At 38.2% G+C, this 21,036-nt stretch overlaps 1 protein-coding gene across 1 annotated transcript; it reads left to right on the top strand.

Annotated features, from left to right (window-relative positions):
* Nucleotides 1-19,969: 19,969 nt before the first annotated feature.
* LOC126059392 (60S ribosomal protein L23a-like) lies at nucleotides 19,970-20,436 on the top strand. Its single transcript, XM_049855098.1, has 2 exons — nucleotides 19,970-20,050; nucleotides 20,155-20,436. Exons 1-2 carry the CDS (start codon nucleotides 19,970-19,972, stop codon nucleotides 20,434-20,436), a joined length of 363 nt encoding a protein of 120 aa, XP_049711055.1.
* Nucleotides 20,437-21,036: the final 600 nt, after the last annotated feature.

The raw sequence follows: 21,036 nt of genomic DNA on the forward strand, positions 1-21,036 counted from the left end.
CATTATACATCATGGGGTGATTTGTTTAGAAATAAAAGTATCAGATGTGGCTCATGGTTACATAAAAAAAAAGAAAAAAAAATTTTTTTTTTTTTAAAAAAGCTATGAAAATAACTGCAAGAAGATTATACATAAAAACTTCGATAACTATTACCTCTGAAAGGAAGGGAGGGGAGTGTATTGCAGTTGTTGATAGGTGCTTTTGAGTCAATCCCACTCATAGCAAACCCACGGGACAGAGCAGAACTGCCCCACAGGATTTTCTAGCCTGCAGTCTTTACAGGAGTAGATCTACAGGTCTTCCTCTCTCAGAGCCAGTGGGTGTGTTCCAACTGCCAACCTTTGAGGTAGCAACAAAGTGCTTAACATTTTCACCACTAGGGCTCCTTAGAATAAATTGGGAGGTACTAAAATGAGGGTCTCCAAAGCATCTTTATCATTTCAAATCTTTAAAAAATAATATTTTTTAAATATTGCAATTATTAAATATTGGTGATAGGTACACATGAATGGAATAAATCATTTTTTAAGAAATTCTAGATTGGACTACAAAATAGAACAAAAAAATTCTGAGTGAAATAAATAAATTTATAACATATTGGACCCCAGAAGATCTGAAGTAAAAAAATGATCAAAGACACAAATGCAAGCAAAAAGAAAGCAGACATTATGACGTTATAACTAGACAAAACTAATTCAAGAATTACACAAAAATGTTAACTGATTAAACTGGGTCTCTTCGATGGGGTTCAGATTTACTTGTTATTGTGTGTACTTTTCAACTGTTTGCATACATTAGCACATACATCTATTTCAATACAAAATGAAACATAAAATGAAGAGGTCATTGTATTTGAAATTGGAATAAAAGCTAAAATAAGAATTACAAAATCTTGCAGATACCTACACATGACAAGTTCTACATATTTGAAACTCAGCTTTCCACAGGCCCCTCTCTGCCTGCAATCCAAACTCAGGTCCTGATAACCCAAAAAAAGCAAGAGAAAAGAAAGGATCAACCTAAGTAAAATGTTCTAAAATTGCATGTGGCCACCGACAAATGTAAAATGGTTGCCCTTGGTTGGATAAGGTCAAGGGAAGAGCCTTGGAAGCATTTGTGGAAGAAGAAAATCGATGGTTCTGTGTATTTAATGTCTCCTCTGCAAGCAAAGTCATGGAAGAAAAACAATGGCACTTTGTATGTAGTGCTCTACAGTCAGGAGATAAATCCTTTCAAATGATCTGAGTTGGAGGTGTACATTATCTGAGAATTGGCAATTTAGCACGAGCCGATATATCATTTCACTTGACCTAAAAATGTGTAGGGAAGATGTGATAAAATGGCACCCGGTGCACGCTCTCTTGACATGCATATTTTACATGGATGACGGATGCCTTTTTTTCACTCTTTCTCTGTAACATAAATTTAATGTAATATTTCAGATATGGGGATCATATGTCTTTTATTCATAATTCAACCACATTGAAAATCATAAATGTCAGCAAGCTGCTGTTGTTGCTTTTCTTTTCATCTGGTGACAGCAATGCACTTCCAACGTGGCTGTCACACATTCAGGTAATGTTCACGCACACCTACTCAATGACTTACTTTTTACCATGCAAGTGGAGATTTAAATTATTTCTGCCAAAATTCTCATTCACAAACTCATTTATAATCTCCCATCACAAAAGGACTCACATTTATGCTGAGTCACCTTTACATTCCAACTCTTGCCATCTTAGTCCAGGTCCTAGGTATTCTTGTCTTTTCATAAGAGTAGCCCTGTGAGACTCGTTTCTAGTCTATTCTCTTTCAACTCCAACTTGGATATAAATGTCAGATATTTCTTCTTGAAACACTGTTCTACTAATACCATTCCCTCTTCAATATTAATTGATGATTCTCTATTATTTTCTCACTGAATGCTCCTTAGAAGCTAGGATGGTGAGATTTTGACTCACTTAATTTGAAACACATCATCAGGAAAGAAGAATCACTAAAAAAGGACATCACGGTTGGTAATGTAGAGGGTCAGTGAAAATGAGGAAAACCCTCAAAGAGATGGACTGAGGTACTAGTCAAAAAAATGGACTGGAAGATTATGGAGATGATGCAGTACTAGGCACTTTTGTTCTGCTGTACATAAGGTCAGTATGAGTAGGAGCCAACAGGATGGCAATTACCAAAACAACAATGACTTGCTTAATCAATTCTAAACTCAAAGCATAGCATTCGAAACCCTCTACAATCTGGCCCAAGCCTGTCCCGTGCACATATTCTAAATCCACTCACACTGGTCTCCTGAACATAAATTGGTGCATTTGCATATGTGACTGTTATATCTGAAAGGTTCTCTCCTTTGTAATTACGTCCATATCTACTTCCATCCTTCTTATTCCTTAAGGTTAATTTCAAATGCATCTTCCCCCATAAAGCCTGCTTTAATCGTTTCCCAGATAAAAGTGATCTTCCAAGTCCGGAAATTTCCATAATACTGCACAGAATTTGAGTCTTCTCCTTACTAACTACAAAGGGCACAATCTCCGTCTTAGAGTCTAGAGAGTATTTCGTCTATACCTGGTACTTGGAAAGTATTCAATAAACACCTACTGAATGATGGGTTATGGAAACACGCAGGGTCCACCCCAGATTTACAATCTATACGATTCCTTCCCTAACATGTAAAATGCTTCCATTTGATACCCATATTGTTGTTTTAACCACTTTCCTCTCTCAGAAAACCCAGTTTAAAATACACATATCTCAGGTAGGGGTGGGGGCAGCTAAGGCATTAGGTTCTTGACATTTTATGTTTATAGATTCCTGTATTTTGAAAAAAATTGAGGGTACTGTAACAGAAAAGATCTTAGAGAGGTGTAGGAAGGAGACCACAGGTGAAATGGAAGGTAGACCCTGAAAACTAATGTCTCTCAGCTTCACTACTAGTAATAGTTGTGGTGAGCAAGAACACGTAGACATTATATAAGCTGAATGAGGAGATCTAGGGAAGGGTAGAATATTTATCCAGGAATTATCCTTTCAGTAATAGTAGAGGGACCATAAAGAAAGCATCATGACAATAATTACTGATGAGCCCTTAAAACACCACCTGTCTGTCAATGAAAGCTTGCACATCACTATGATACTGAACAGTTTTCAGCAGAGATTTCAGATGTACTAGGAAGAAAAGCAGTGTCACATGCAGTTGGCCTTGCCGTTGTGTGAGCCAGTGTGCATGGGGATGCCATGAGTCAGACCAACTAGAAGGCAGCCAACAGCAACAAAAAACCTAGAGCAGACATTAGTAGTTGATCACAGTGCTCTCTGAGCCCAGATTCTGCATCCTTCCCAACACAGTGATCTGGGATGCCACTACAAATCAGAGTTCTTCCTAAGCTGGAACTTATTGGACATTCCCAATACCAGTCACTTTTCTGGAAGCAATGAAATGAGCAGTGGGATCTTTCTGAGTTTCTTTTTGAGCTATATCAACAATGACAACTAGTCGACCATACAAACTTCCAAACTCATTTATTTCTAAATAGCAACTTAATCATTTCCTATATGGACATCCAGAGAAATATACTATGAAGGCAAAATTTTCTTACACACATCCTGGCTTCAAACCTGCTTGACTATCAAACTCTGTGTTGTTGCTGTTGGTATTAGGTGTCGTTGAGTCAATTCTGACTTAAGAGAAGCCATATTAGTAATCATTACACATAATACTGACCAATAGTAATCATTACCAATTATTATTTAGCACATTCTAAGCACTAAGCACTGTGTTAGACTTTTAAAATAAACCATGCTTAATTAAATTGAGTAAGTCTGTTTGCAACATTTGCCACTTTCTGATTTCCAGATCACCAGCGTTGACTTGGCACATCGTTCTAATTAAAAAGTGTTCCATTTCTCCCCGATTGATCTCTGTGTATTCTCTTTCAAATATGCTCACTTGTTTGGAAAACAGAGACTTTCAAAATGAAGAATAGTCTTTGGTCAAAGGTAAACATTACCCACTGAATTTCCATATAGGCTCCATGAGACTGATGATAACTATTACAGAACGAATGGAGACAGAGATGTGATAAGATCCAAGAATGCGGAAGAGAAGATTCAAGAGGGCAGGAGCATATCAACTTTACTAACTCTTATATAAATCCAGTACCATTTACAATGTCTAAAACCAGTACTATTCACAATGTCAAAATCTTCAGTAAATAATGTTGAATGGTGTGGAGAAATTCATAAATATTTTTATACTTATAAAACATTACAATGGGTATTTATTCTTCTTTTTCAACTAACTTTTAAATTTATTTTCCATGTACCTATGGAACCACAAGAATAATTCTGCAGTAGCTAAATACTCTGGCTTTGGTTAGGTTTTTCCTTTATTTCACTTCTTTCAACAGAACTAATATCTTCATGGACCTTGCTTGTGATTTTTCAGAGAGAGATTGTTTCTATAAATCTAAGCTGATGATTAAGGTAAAAAGGAATTGCCCTCAAAATGTCAATCAAGCAGAGGAAGCCTATTCTCCTGTTTGACTTTCCACATCCTCTTTGAGACTAACAGCTTTCTGAAATAGCACTGATAATTACTTTTGTGGTTACCGATGTTGTGAGCTGGTATAGAAGCAATTTTTAAATGTTAATGGTTCATCAGCATTTCATCTTTCTGTTGCCAAGGTTATCAAATCCCTCTAATTGAGCAGCCTTTTCAGGAGAATGAGTCCATCCAATTCATCATTAGACTACTGTCTCAGAGACATCAAAAAGAAAAGTGAAAAAGACAAGGCAGCACAGGCCCTATTGTAGGCCTTTCCCCTATTGCATTATACACATCAGAGATCAAAAATTTTAAAAATAAAAGTAGGTGTTGTCTTAAAGATTTTGAACCCAAATTGAAATTATGTTTCTGCCTGTCCTGGTCTCTGAGTTTGGCTGGACAGCTGGGGACTTTATAGCATAATCCAGATTTTTTAATAACTGCAGCAGTTCCAGTTCCTAAGTCCTAACAGCACTGAATTACTTTCACAGGCCCACGCACTTTGAAGAAAGCTCCCCATTCAGTACTGGAGACTTAAAATCCAGAAGTCTACTTCTTTCTAGGGAGCAGGAGAAATGTAGGCTCTTTTACAAAATAAAGTGTGATTATAGCTATATTCCGCAAATTTGTTCCCTTATAAACTCATAGTAGGCAGTAATATTCTACTCTTCTAAATCCCTAATGCTAGGGCACCCCCAAGAAACTTATCAAGTAAATGTATCCTCGAACCACCTATGATTCTAAATTGAGTTCTGATTTCTTAGAGAAAAAGACAGTATCCCAGTTATCATTGCAAAATAATTCAAAGTTAATCTACTGTCTATAAAGAGATCATGAGAAGTCAACTAACAAGTTGAGATTACAAAAACAAAAAACAAACCCATTGCTGTCCAGTCAATTCCAACTCAGAGCGACCCTATAGGACAGAGCAGAACTGCCCTGTAGGGTTTCCAAGGAGCAGCTGGTGGATTCGAACTGCCATCCTTTTGGTTAGCAGCCATAGCTCTTAACCATTGTGCAACCGGGGCTCTAACAAGTTGAGATAGGTGGGTACAATGATTACTTCTTATTTCAATTAGTTTATGAAATAGTTCCTTGACAAAGTTAATATGTCAGATGTCAGATGGAAGATCTGGAATGAAATATCACTTTCTGCTTCCCAGGTATCAGTATCTTGAGCCACGAATGCCTCTGAATGACTCACAATTACTGTATTTCTTCAGTCATTCTCTAATAAATATTTATCAAGCACCACACATATGCCTGAGATGGGGTGTGTGCAAGTGCTCTGTCATAAGATGTTACTAGTTCACATTCAAAGTATCTCTATCTTGTGGAACCCATCATTAGGAAAGACTGAGCAAAGGCCCCTCCCTGTGCAGAGTGAATAGAGTATCAGCTGATCTATGATATTAATCCAACCTTTAGCACCAGCTAAGGTAGGACGTTCCTGTGAGTAGGCAACCCAAGTGGAGCTGAAGGGCTCTTGATAGGGAGCAGAGTTGAAACTAGGTGTTCACACTCATATGAGTTACAGGTAAGATGAACAACTGCCAAACATTTATGTGACAGTGAACAAGGCAGAGCCCCATGAGTAGGACCCTTGTGAGCAGGGAAATCGTTTGCTGGGAGAGAAAGAAATCCAGGAACGGCCCTGTGAAGCCATTATTCATTTATACACACAAAGCCTAGATTGCATTTAGCGTAGAGGCAGGACCTTGTGCTGCATAAATTTAACTAACTGTATGACTCTTTTGCTTTATTTTCTTCATATTTCTGCTTAATATTTAAAAGAATTCTTTTTGAAAATGCTAGCTTTTCATGGATGTGCTAGTAGAAGCAGAGCAAAGAGGCTGGGTATGAGGATATAATAGCAATCAAAGGGAGGGAAACCCTGTACCTATCTGGGTGGCTTATCACAAATTCATATTTCTGGGCCTCCCCTCCAGATCCGGTAAATCCGAATTCCTGGAGTACAGAATTCAGAAATTGTTGTTTTTAACAAGCATGCCAAGCCATGCCTGAGATCACTAAGATTTGATCAGCCCGAGGGGAAGTTAAAAACTCAGAAGAGCTGCCTTTGTTAGCTTCCCTTTTTGTCCAGAATCTCATTAAGGATCCCCCTCTGCCAAACACTCTAGGCTCAATGTTTTGTGTACACAACTAGATTTTTTTCTCTTGCAAGTTTTTTCAATGGATTTTAATTTTACATTTTCCCTTACGCAGTAAAGAGGGTATTTCTAAGCCTCAAGAAAGCCACCCCAAGTAAATGTATACAACTTTTCATCTAGCCTACACCCACTTGTTTTTAAGACTCAGTTCAGGTATCAACTTTTCCTAGAATCTTTCTTTTATCTCCTCTCTCCCGATTTCCCCCTAAACTGTCTTTCACTTATGCTCCTAAACGAACCCCATTACTCACTACTAAGACACTGCAGTGAAATCATCTGTTTACTTGTCTATTTCCTAAACTTAAGCTCCTTCAAAGCAGCTTTTGTGTTACTTGTCATTCATATGTTTACCTCCAGCGCCTCAACCAGTACCTGGAACATGATAAGTGCTCAATAAATGTTGGTTGGAAACATATATGCACACATGAATAGACACATGCAAACATGGTTCCGAAAAGAACATTGAATGAAATGAGCCTGAAGGTGCAATTTTAGGACCTAGAGTTTCATTTCCTAGTTGACACTTAAGGACACTGGCAGACTTATCTGGAAAACAGTTCAGATTATCTGCATTGTAGGACCTCAAGGAAATGAAACCTAATAGTAGTTATCTTACTACAACATCTATTTCCCAGAACAACTGAAGGGAGCAGCCAAACCTATTATTTTTTGCTGTGCTTCCAAGGTGACTAATGTCTAGTGTTTTACCAACAACATCAACTGACAGATGTTTTCTCACTAAATGGGTTTTCTATTTGCCATGCAATATACAGACTGGAAAATAAAATTAACCAACTTGGAAACTATAAAGTAATGAAAGAAAAACCCAAGACACTAGGAAAAGTGAATTTCTTCTACGGGCCTCTTGTGCTCTTTGGCACAGTGTCTTGCCAAATAAGACAGAGAAGAATTTTCTCATTAAGGAGAAACAGATCTCATAACCATATACTTATCTACTGCAGCAGTACATTTAGCTTTATACAGCATAGACATTAAGGAAAACAACGTATTTGCTACAGCGATAAGGTTTTTTCTTTGTTTTTATGCGGCATGGTGTTAGATTGTGCTGTGAGAGGAAGTTTGCGATGGGAATAATTTCCTCAGCTCATTTCCAAAGGGTGGCCTCAGAGTCAACAGCTCAGCCGCTAATGAACTCTGGTCAAGTTGCCTTCCCACAAACCACCAGTTAAAGGTGGCCTCTCTTTGGTCTAGATACAGCAACAGAAAACAAAACAGATTTCCAAATAGAGGTATGGTGAAAGTAAGTGGTAAGTGAAGGCTTTCTTACAAGGATCAAGATGAGAAAAATGATCAAAGCTAGTCACTTAGCTGAAGACATGTCCTTTAGGGACTTTAATTTTCCTGCTCTTATTTAATGCTACCAAAAAATATATATATATATTAGAAGTTTATCCACAGCATAATTTAAACACCTTTAAACTCCTCATGACTGGATCCGATTTTGCTAGAAGGTGGTTTAATCAAAACAAACCAAGGATTAAGTGGATCTCCTTTTTACGGACATTCTAGTTTGGAGGACCAAAACATGTTGTTATGGATTGAATTGTGCTCCCCCTGCCCCAAAATATGTGTTGTAAATCCTAACCCTTATACCTGTGGATGTAATCCTATCTGAAAATAAGATTTTCTTTGTTATGATAATGAGATCATATTGGTATAGGATGTGTTCTAAGTTAATCAGTTTTGAGATATAAAAGAGCAGATTAGGCACAAGAGAAAGCAGACACAGGGGAAAGACCACACTATCTGAAGACTACAGTGGCAGGCTAGTCTACCAGCCCAGGAACTACAACAATGGCTGGCTAGGGAAAACTGAGACAAGGATTTTCCCCCAGAGGTGACAGAGGGAGGCATTTCCTTAGAGCTGGTGCCCTGAATTTGAACTTTAGCCTTTAAACTGTGAGAAAACAAATTTCTGTTTGTTAAAGCCACCCATTTGTGGTATTTGTTATACCAGCACTACAGACGTATAACGCATGTATTCCGTCTCTGGAATTTCCCCCTTAAACTGAATACTTTTAGTCAAACATGAAATGGAATTACAGCTCCCCATAGGAGACATCCTGCAAACCTTGGGAGGTTTAGTGGAGAACCTTGGGAGCACCTAGAGACCCATTCTCCAAACTCCTTATACCCTAATACCATGAAAATGGGTGCTCTGCCTTGACTGCAGGTCCTTGGAAGACTAGGAAGCCATGGAGAAAAGCTAAGATCTACCATTCATGTAAACCTCACCAACAAAGTACAGTTAATCTTACCCCGAATGCCAATGCCCAGGCCAGGCGTGGTAGCTAAGTGACAGACATAGCATCATGTATAATTCCAGTGCTCCAGACTTCCATAGTCACTTTTCATCCATTCAATAGTTACAATGAAAGACAAAAGAGACTTTCTCTAGTAATAATAGTCAAGATCATCATCAGTGTTTTGAACGCCTTTTTAATTATCGAGCACAATACTGACTTTTATATATTATCTCATTAACCACAGCCTATGGCACTAGTTTTATGGGACAGGGACTACAGTATTTTCACTCTTTTTTTTATTGTATTGTAAAAAAGTAATATATGCAAATGATAAAATTTCAAATAGAACAAAAGGGAACAGAGTAAAAAAGAAACCCTTTGTGATCTGTGTTCTCCCAGAACCTTTCCATAAAAGAATCATTATAATCAATTTTTTTGGTCATTCTTCCAGAAATAACCTGTTTATACATAAATATAAGGGCAAATATATCATTTTTATGCAAATAGAAGCACACTAGGCACTGTCTTCTGCAGCTTGTTTTTTTATACTTAACAGTTGACATTGAAGAGCCCACCTTATTGACAATGAAGCTCTCTACTAGATTCTTTTTAATGGCGGCATAGGTTAGACGTACCATAATATATTCAATCATTTTCTCTTGATGGATGCTGAGCACAGTGACCACATAAGAATGGAATCAACCTAAGTGTCTTGCATATTAGCAAATTTAATCTTCATAACAAGCCAATGAGACAGGTACTATTATTTACTTCAATTTATACATGAGGAAGTAGAGCCCTAAGAGAAGTAGGTAATTTGTCCAAGGTTACAGAACCTGTGAACTTAACCCTGACGTCTGCCAATCCTTCCTTTGTTGTTATTGTTCTATTTATTTTGTCTCTGTCTCTCCTCTTTCTCTTTTCATCACTTTTCCTTACTCCCCCACCTCTACCCTCCTACACACACACACATGCTCCTAGTTCTTTTTCTCTTCTGCTGATTAGGTGGGTGTGCTTGCAAAACCTAGTTACAGAGTGAATGAGTTCATAAACCCAAGCGAGAGCCCCATCTTCTCAAATGCCCCATCTCCTAGCTAAAGTCTACTCATCATTTCAGAATCACCTCTGATATTACTTCCTCCAGAATGTGTTAATAAAGTTAAGGCCTTCCTTAAGGCCTGCTATAAGCCCTTCTCACAGTGTTACTGACTCTGGTATCTCTGGGTGTCTGTGTCCTTTACTCACCCATGAGCATCTTGAGGACAAAGATCACATTGTCTTCATCACTGGATCCCAGGTGGCCTGAGCTCAGCATGAGGTCAGTGCTAAATAACTTGTCACAATACCAGACGGAATGTAAGCTGAATGTAAGCTCCAGCATTTCTGAATAATCATGAATGAATTTATCTTCAAAAGAGTAAAAGGTACAACTAGTAGTCTAATTAAGAGAATCAAGGGGCGACTTGACTCCAGTTTTAGATTTAGCCGAGGCAAATTGGACAATAGGAAAAAAAATGCAGGGATACTTTATACCAGCTAATTTCAAACTTTTCTGTGCATCAAATTTAGATTCCTCATTTAGTAGATCTGGGAATGGACCGAGAAATCTGTAGTTTTAATAAACATCGAGAATGATTCTTACGAATGCTATAAGAACCTGAGAAACATCACTAGCGGTCTTCCAATAGAATCAAAAACAACAACAAAACTCACAACTACTGGCTTCTTTTTCCCCATTTTCAAGGTGTCATGTTATAACTAACACAAGAGCAGGCTGTAACCCACCTGCATTTTTCTTTGTAAAGAACCTGCTTAAATCATTTCTCCTTCTTCTAATTCCATACAGACCCCTCCCTAAAAATCTGAATTTCATTTCCTAATTGCATGTCAGAGAACTTGGACTGAGAAATTCATCCAAGATCACTTTACTATGTCTTTTTGAAATAATCATTGCAAATGAAAGCAATGAGTTTGTGAAAAATCAGGTAATGTCAACTGATACTTCTAAATAGGTGCATAAAACTTTCTTTCTCGAAGATGATTGTAGCAAAGATTTTTTAATGTAAATTTGTTCTGCTTCAATAGGAAAAAAAAAAAAAACAGCAGACATGGAACATTTGTTCAGGTGGTATCACCTCAAAAAAGGAATCCTGACCTTGTGCTGGCCAACACTGCCTGAGTTCCTGTACCTCAAGTGTTCTACAAACTCTCTAGCTTTAAAGGGTGCTAAAATCATACAATCTATTCCCTGGATGAAAAATATTTCAATAAAGTGAAACTGCTGTGAGGAATCTCAGAATCCCAGAAGGCTACCCTGCCTCCTGTGGTTTACTAGTTATATCGTATTAACAGATCATCTAGTACTTGCTTTAGGTAAGTGACATTGTCTGAGAGGAATTTCATATCCAGAGAATTAGGAGCTATAACACCCTCTCTGGCTGTATGTCCGAAGTAAAATGAGTAATCGTTCAGGAACTAAAAAGGTCTTTAGAAATAAATATAATCCCAATGAAAGATTAAAACCTATCAAAAGAACACGTTGGCTCTCTACATAAATACTTCACAACTACTTCAAGAATTTTGGCAAACTATACTGCAGCAAGCTGGCTCTTCTCACTCTCTCGAAGTGGTATATTTCTCTCTTTATATAGAATTCTAGAGAGCTCTTCACAGTGGATTTGTGGATTTCTATCCACTTAAGGCTGAACTGTCATCAAGATTGTTAAGACTTATACCTTGATGATTTGAGTAGTTCTAAGAAGAGAATGCTACCTATAAGAAACAAAAATCAAAGAGAGAAAAATGTGAGATATCTGAGTGTAGGGAACAAAAGACTTCTCAGTAATAAACTAAATTAACAGAGGAGTTTAATGATATTTAAGAATTATTTCATTGGGCAAATCTGCTGCAAAAATCTCTTTAAAGGGTTAAAAAGCAAAGCTGTAGAAACATTAGGGGGCGGGAAGAACTTACAAGAGGATGAGAATGGTTGCACAAAACTAGAAGAATGTAATCAGTGTCACTCAATGATACATGCAGAAACTTTTGAATTGGTGTATGTTTTGCCGTGTATATTCTCAACAACAAGAACAAAATTTTAAAAAAAGCAGAGATGTCGCTTTGAGGACTGAGGTACACCTGACCCAAGCCATGGTATTTTCAATCCCCTCATATACATGTGAAAGCTGGACAATGACTAAGGAAACTGAAGAAGAATTGATGCCTTTGAATCATGGTGTTGGGGAAGAATATTGAATATACTATGGACTGCCAGAAGAATGAACAACTCTTTCGTGGAAGAAGTACAGTCAGAATGCTCCTTAGAAGTGAGGATGGTGGGACTTCATCTCATGTACTTTGGACACGTTGTCAGGAGGGGACCAGTCCCTGGAGAAAGACATCATGCTTGGTAAAGCAGAGGGTCAAAGAAAAAGAGGAAGACCCTGTACCCACCTCTGATGGGTGCCCTCTATCCTCACACATCCTTCACCATTGTCTTTGTTACCTACTGCAGGAACACCACAAGTGAGTAGCTTTAAAGAACAGAACCTTATTTTCTCACAGTTCTGGAGGATAAGAGTCCAAATTAGGGTCTCAGTGATGTTGACTTCTTCCTCGTAGGTAGTCCAAGACTTCTTTGATTCCTTCGCAGTCACTAGTACGACCTCATTAACATAACGAAGCAATCCCAATTTCCAAACAGAATTATATCCACACATATGCCTGTTGCCTTCAAGTTGATCCAATAGGACAGAGTAGAACTGGCCCATTGGGTTTCCAAGGCTATAGTGTTGTTATGAGTCTGAATCAGCCTCATGGCAATGGATTTGTTTTTGCTTTTTTATTTATTTTTTTCTTTACAGAACAAACTGCCACATCTTTCTCCTGTGAAGCAGCTGGTAGGTTCAAACTGCCAACCTTTCAGTTAGCAGCCAAGCACTTAACCACTGCACCACTGGGGTTAGGATTCTAACACATAGTTTGGGGGGGGGAGCACAATTCAATCCATAACAACCATTTAAAAAAATGGAAAACTAGGCCTGGTAATGATGATGTTTTTGATGCAAGTTGCAAAATGGGTCCACTCTGTATGCAAAGGGGCTTGAATAGGCTTGAGTTAGGAAGGCAGAGGGAGGGTGCGGGGCAGGGGGAAAGAGAGAAGAAAGTAAACTGTGCCAAAGTCAATATGAGCTGTTTGGAGGTTTAAAATAATTTTCCCTCTCTGAGCTTTCCGTTGCCTCCTATCTTCAGAGCATTATCTATAGTTCTTAGTTTTGACAGAAACCGGATGAGCCAAAATTCTGTTGGAGCAGCTGTCTTGAGGCATTTCTGGATTGACTGGAATGTGAGGCGCTGAACATGCGGTCTTCGTGAGTGGTGAGAATGCAGGCTGGTTGGTGTTTAAAACCACCAGTGATAGTTTGTCAAAATGTATCAGTTTGATACCTGCGGATGGCATATTTCTAAGATATTTAAATTTGTTTTCTTGAATTAAAATTCACCCACAGCCTGTCTCAAGTTCTAATAGTGGCTACTGACTTTTTGAAATATAGTACAAAAAATAGTAAATATTTGTTACCATCATCACGTGAGCCAAAAGAGTGCTAATACTCCCGCATTCCAGACCAATGGACGCGTTTGTTAAGCTGTAACTCTCTCCATTGGACATGTGGTGTGGGCCTATGACTGTAAAATCAAAAGGTTTTTCTGACCATTTTTGGTTAGTGGGTAAATGAAATTCAGGGCTTGCTGATATAGATCAGATTTTTTGTTTGTTTTGTTTTTTCCAAATTCTAATCTTAGCTGCAGACATTTTAGGAATCCCTGGGTGGCTGCAAACTGCTAACACACTCGGCTGCTAACCAAAAAGTTGGCAGTTCTAGTCCAGTCCACCCAGAGGTGCCTTGGAAAAAGGCTTGGCAATCTACTTCCAAAAAACCAGCCATCAAAAACACTATGGAGCACTTTTTAGTCTGATATAAATGGGGTTTCCCTGAGTCAGCATCAGTTCAGCATCAACTGGTTTTTCTTTTTTTATAGGCACCTTAAGATTCTTTTTGAGTATTTATTTTAGTTAATGATTATATTAATGAACGAATAATTGTATTTGTCCATTTCATTTTTTTGTGAATTATTTGCATTTATACTAAGGTGCAATTACATTTATGCCCATTGTCCTGTTTCTGTCAAACATGTCTTCCTTCACGCCAGAATCTCTCGAAATTAATAGCTGCAGGATTGTGACATAGGAGAGATTCCACATTTACAGGCAGACTGCCACTTCCCTTCAGTATACTTGGATAGACTAAATGATAATTTTAAGACTTAAAGATGTATCTACTTAAGAGGTTTTCAAATCACGTTCAATGAAATTCTAGTTGTTTTGTGGACCGGCCTCAAGGAAAAGCCAACTTGCTGAGAGAGGCAGAAGGAAAAGATGGAAAGAACCTGAATCCTTAACGATGTCACTGAGTCTGCCCTAGGACCACTCCATCTCTGCACTCCTTGTTCATTTTGAGTTGTGCCTTCTATGATCATGCCAAAGGCATCTTAACTGATATACCCTCTAAACATGTACTGTCCACGATGTGAATAAGGAATGTTGGCACAACTGAACACCCACTTTAACCTAAACCAAAAGAGCTCCACTCATCCCTGACATGAAGCAATGCATCCAAACACACACACACACACACACACCACACACGCCACAAGGTGGATTTCTTTGAGGGGTTAACTCAAAGTTTAAAAGGCAAGATACTAATTTTCATTTGGTTTCTGAAATTGAATATGACAATCGATTTAAAAAAATAAATAAATCTGAAGTAACATAAAGTTTTCTCCAACTACTCTTAAAAAAAAAAAAAACCCACTACGGTCGAGTTGATTCTGACTCACAGCAACCCTATAGGACAGAGTAGAACTGCCCCATAGAGTTTCCAAGGATTCAAACTGCCAGCCTTTTGGTTAGCAGCTGTAGCACTTAACCACTATACCACCAGGGCTTCCAACTACTCCTTAGGCTGAGAAAAGGATAGGCCATTAGTTCTCCTAACCTGCAACCTGAGGTCAAAATGCTACAGTGTCTTGCGTGTGAGTGTGGCGGGGTGCAGGGGGTGCCCTTTCTTTTCCCTAGATCTGTAACGCAGTCTTTTTTTGTGGAGTTTCTATTATAAATCTGGGGAAAACTGGTGCTTTTCATATGCATTTTTTGGACTTTATATCTAAGAATATAAACATGCTTGAACTCTCAGTGAAGTCACAGAAATTTATGAGGAGCCTAGTTCTTCTACGGCTATACTTTAACCAGTAATTCTATGAAATAATCTGATATATTGGTCATTAATACTGTATCAATATTGGTTCATCAACTGTAACAAATGTACCACATTAATGCAAGACGTTACTTACAGGAAAAGCTGTGTGTGAGGGGGTGGGGGACTAAAGAAGCTCTCTACTTGCTGTGCAACTTGTCTGTAAATCTAAAACTGCTCCAAAAAATAAACTCTCTTAAAATGCAAACACATATGATATCTGCACACTAAGTTGTATCAGGTTGACAGGTGAGCCTCAACCATTACCTTGTACCTACCCAACATTTTAATGTGTCCTTCCCCTAGATTTTCAATATAATAAAGTACAAAAGGAAAAATGTGGCTTTTATAAACATTATCGAACCATCAAAAGGATATTTGCTACATCAGGGTTTAGCAGGTCTTCTGCAGTATATGATTTTCATCAACATGGTATATTAAAACGAAGCACAAATATGACTATCATCTCATACAGATACCCACCACCATTATACCTACATATTAGAGGGATATGCAATACTCCGCCTGGTTTTATCAGGCTATGCCTTTGGGCTACCATCAGACAAAGCATTCCGGGAAAATAAAGGCAGTCCAAAGATACATTTTTTTCCTTAATATAGTTTTCCCTGTGTAGAAGAAAAAAAAAGTGTAGAAGAGATAAGCAATAACTTAATAATCCGTTACAAAAGAAAGCACTTTCATGGCCGTCACCTCCTTTCAATTTGTATTCTTTCTGGCTAATCAGAAACAATTTCTGAAAAGTATACGTGAGTTCACTGAGCAATTGTGGGAGCTCCACAATTCTTTTGAAATTGGGGTAGGAGAATTACGGCAGTGGTGAAGCCTAGGAGGTCTCAGTGGGTGATAATCATGAACTAGCTAAAGTTGGCAAAGCCCTCTACAGTTTATACTTAAGATCCATTTACACATGTGAGTCTAAAGTCCTATCTAAGGGACATAGTGGGACCTGGACAAAAATAATCCTTGATTTCTGCTACTTACCATTTTCAAGGCAAACCTCAGATATAACAGCACATTATTTAGTTTGAAATTTTACTACTGTCCAATGTATTACTGATTTTGTTCCTACAATTTTCTAAACCAGATTTTTTTTCTGCTTTCGCAACCAATTTTGAGGGCAAGGCACAACTCTGAGGCACTTGGTCCATTTCTCAGTTCTAGTGAAGAGTGATCCTACTCCCGTATCCTCCCTAAAAGATCAATTTTCATCTAAGTCTCTGCAGCATCAGGGCCTCCTAACTGTTACGGTCTTATTACATAGATGGAATTAGTCTCTTACATTTTAGAAACAAAGAACATCAAAATGCATTATCAAAACTCAGATAAACGCTGCCCAACTCTTTTAATTGAATCAACAGAGTGAATTAATCCTTGGGTGTCCTGTAGATCTAGCTTCACTATGTAAAATTGATCCAATAAGATATTACTTATTGTCGTTGATATACAGGGTGACTTCACACTCATTTTAAAACTGTGGAGGCCTAAGATCAGTGTTCAAACAAGAGGTCCTGAGTCACAATATAACCATTTCCTTCTCCATAACTGCTTATTTATCACTGCTACCCTCAGCAGCAGCACCTGGGGAAACCTGGACAAGTCATTTAACCTTTTGGAGTCTATTTCCTCATCCACAAAATGACTAGATCATTGGATTCACTAATTTCAAAGGCCTCTTCCACCTCTAAAATCTCATGATTGGATGATTAAATGGGCAACAGTATTTTTGGCTACCAATCAAATGAAGCAAAAATGAGTCTTACAAATGGTCCCAGACATAGTTCAAAACAGTGAGGAAAAACAAAATATCAAAATATATCCTCAGGGGCTGACTCAATAGGGGGAGAGCACGTGGGAGAAGGGAGTAAGATGTATGTAAACCTACATGTGACAGACTGATTGGAATGGTAAATGTTCACTTGAAGCTTAATAAAAATTAAAAAAAAAAACTGGAGGGTCCTTTCACCCTTGGGCAATATGTGGAGTCAACTGTCTTCTGTGAACTCTGTACAATTGAACCTGCTACTCCAGGGGAAATGTGTGGAAAAGTACATGCTTTTGCCCAAATGAGAAATGCTTTGATTTTGGAATGGAAGTGAATACTGTTTTCTTGCCACATGAGTATATGGTGACATGGGGAAAAGGTAATTACTTAGAGGACATAACTTCTTATTTCCAACTAAGAAAAGATGATTGGAGAGATCACTTTAATTTTTCTGAGCCTCAGTTTGTTCTTGTGTAAAATGATTTTTAATATGTCAAACACACAAAAATAAAAAGAACTTTGAAATGAAAAAAAAAATATATATATATATATATCCTCAGGAGAGTCTCTTTAGTTGGCATTCTGAGTCCCCAGAGACTAAAATTACTTAAAGACATACACTGAAGACAGAAAGTGCAATAACTTTTACAGACATTGTTATAGCATTATCAAGTACTTCTATGTCTTTTATCTTGATGGAGTCTCAAATAAGCTTGGAAGGTAGAGGGTTGTTATCCCCATTTTACATACGGCTCAGCAACAGTAAATAATTCTATTCGTTTGGCTCAGCCAGGATAAATAATTGACTCAGACCATGAAGCTAGTAACTTGAAACCAGTAGTCAGGATTTTTCTATTTCAGCACATTCATAACATCAAGATTTGCCCTTACCTCATCGTCATAGTGAAGACTATGCACGATTTCCTCTGTTCCAAGCTCCAATGTTTCTCTGAACCTCTCTTTTGAAGAGTATTATGATACATTACAACATAACCCCTTCATTCATTTTTTATGTGTTTATGTGATATTTCTTTAATTTCTGTCTGCAAAACTAGAATTATATAACATATACAACTGTATTTTCCTATATTTACTAACAAGATTTTGAGGGTCATTTTCCCCATACCATTTAGATGTGATTTTAATGGCTGCATATTTCAACATACGGATATATCAAAACTTAATAGCTAAAGTGGTTGAATGGTAGCCCCCAAGAGATATGTCTACATTTTAATTCCTAAAATCTGTGTACGTTACCTTATATGGGAAAATGTTCTTCGCAGATGTAATTAAGTTAAGGAACCTGGGATCAGGCAATCATTTTGGATTATCAGAGTGGACCTTAAATCCAACAGTCAGAGTCCTCATAAGACACAAATGGAGGAGACAGAAAGAGAAGTAGAAGAGGCAGTGTGACTACAAAGGCAGAGATTGGAATGATGTGGTCACAAGTCAAAAAATGCCAATAGTCACCAAAAGATAGAAGATTCAAATAACAGACTCTTCCCTAAAGCCTCCTAAGGGAGTATTGTCCTATTGACACCTTGATTTTAGACTTCAGGCTTCCATCACTGTGAAAGAATATGTAACTGTTGTTTTAAGCCACCAAGTTTGTGATTATCCTGGATTACTTGAGTGGGTTCAATGTAATTACATGAGCCCTTAAAAGCAGAACAGGAAGGCAGAAGACTCAGTCAGAGAGATGTGGTAGAAAAGAAAAGGAGAGATACAGAGCATGACAGGGACTTGAACCACCACTACTGCAGGAAGTCCACTTGGAAATCATGAGCAGGCATTCAAGCAGCCTCTAATGGCACAGATCAGGACCCAGCTGAGAGTCAGCAAGGAAAGAGTCTTACAACCCCAAGGAATGAAATCTGGCCAGAACCCAGAATATGCTTAGAAGTGAATTCATCCCCTGAGCCTTCAGAAAGAAACACTACCCTGCCAAAAACACCTAGATTTTGGCCTTACGAGAGCCTAAGCAGAGTATCTAGCTGAGCAATGCTGTGCACAGACTTCTGGCCTACAGAACTCGGAGATGAGAAATGAATGTTTTAAGCCACTGAATTTGCAGCAATTTGTTCTGGCAGTAATAGGGAACTAATACATCACACCATTTTTACACTGCTTCCTTCTCCCAGTGTATTCAACTTTCTAAAGCTGGGATACCATCTCCATCCTTCCCTTGCCTCTCCACTATCTGCTCAAATCCTATCCTTCCTTCAAGGCCCATCTCATACAGACAAGTTCATAGTCTTTATGAAACTATCAACTTCCTCCTCTGCTATGATTTCTCTCCCCAGAACACTCCATACCTCTCCCATGAAATTTATTCTATTTACTGAATAGTCAGTTGTTTGAGAACATACTACTATTTATCTTCTAGATTAAAACTTACAGAGAGCAAACTTAATTTCTAAGTCAGTTTATGTTGTGTAGCAGACAACTCCAATAAATCAGTGGCTCATAACAAAAGCGTTTATTCTCCTGCTCATGGGTTTGTTGGTTAACCACAGATTAGCTGATCTAGTCTTTTAATTCTGCTGGGCAGCCATGCTTCAGGATGCCAATCCAGCTATTCTTTGATATAGGCTAAGGACTGGGCTCAGGTTTGCATATGTTCCTTCTAGGGACCAGGAAGAAGGACAGAACTCAGGTAACCCACTTAACGTAGAACATCAAAGAGCATGAGAGGGCAAGTACAACAATGCATGCACCTTTCAAGCTTCTGCTCCCCTTACACTCACTAAACTCATTCACCAAAGGAAGTCACATAGGTAATAACAAAGTAAAGGGAAATACATCCACCTACCATTTTTTTTTTTTTTTTTACCATAGACCATGGCAAGAGTGTGGATGTAACCTTTTTACGAAGATGGTGCTAAAAGCAAAGAAGCCAGTCCATGGCTCTTCCAAAACTGAAGCCAAAGCAAAGATGCTGAAGGCCAAGAAGACAGTGCTGAAACATGTCCAGAGCCACAAAAAAAGAAGATTCGCACATCACCCACCTCCCGGTAGCCCAAGACCCTCAGGTTCCAAACACAACACAAATATCCTCAGAAAAGCGCCCTCAGGAGAACAAGCTTGACCACTACCATCATCAAGTTCTCCCTGACCAATGAGTCAGCCATTAAGAAAATAGAAGATAACAACACACTTGTGTTCATTGTGGATGTCAAGGCCAACAAGCACAACATCAAACAGACTGTGAAGAAGCTCTATGACATTGATGTGGCCAAGGTAAACACCTTGATCAGGCCTGATAGACAGAAGAAGGCATATGTTTGTCTGGCTCCTGACTATGATGCTTCGGGTGTTGCCAACAAGATTGGGATCATCTAAACTGAGCCCAGTTGGCTAATTCTAAATATAAAAATTTTCACCATGAACAAGAACGTAGATGTATAATTCTATTACAGGAAAGTGAAAAATTGGACCCTTAATTCAATTTACCTGGGAAGTCCTCATAATGATACTTTTTTCTTACTCGTCTACCACCCAATACAAATAAGATCTTTAGCACATTGCCTTCTGTATGTTCGACAGTCAGGACAGAATTGATTGAGTTTCCTCCCTTGATCATACTTTGTTCTTCTAGGACATGTTGTCTTCCTGACCATTCAAAACACCTGTTCTCTTTATCTTCCATACATGTGCACTTGCCTATATTCAGTTTAGCTCAGGGTTCATTTATTTATTTTTTTTAATTATTTCCATCATATATATTTTCCTCCTAGATATGTCATGAGTTCCTAAAGGGCAAAGCCTGCTTCATTTACTTATTCTGAGGCTCCCACAAGTGTGTAGCCAAGGGCTAAATAAAGTAGGTATTCAACAAATACCCAGCGACTGCAATTTTCCATTAAAAATTATGAGTCTTCTTCTCCAGGATTTTCAGAATGTGTTACCTGTCTTCCAGTACAGAAAACATCAGTGGTGCTC

This window comes from Elephas maximus, chromosome 16 (genome assembly GCF_024166365.1).
Source record: "Elephas maximus indicus isolate mEleMax1 chromosome 16, mEleMax1 primary haplotype, whole genome shotgun sequence".
NCBI classification, from domain to species: Eukaryota; Metazoa; Chordata; class Mammalia; order Proboscidea; family Elephantidae; genus Elephas; species Elephas maximus.

What these genes read in the sequence shown, in the direction of transcription:
- LOC126059392 (XM_049855098.1), top strand. Translation starts at nt 19,970, where the DNA reads ATGGTGCTAAAAGCAAAGAAGCCAGTCCATGGCTCTTCCAAAACTGAA. An exon ending in TGCTGAAGGCCAAGAAGACA is followed by an intron (nt 20,051 to 20,154) that starts GTGCTGAAACAT and finishes AAATATCCTCAG; the next exon opens with AAAAGCGCCCTCAGGAGAAC.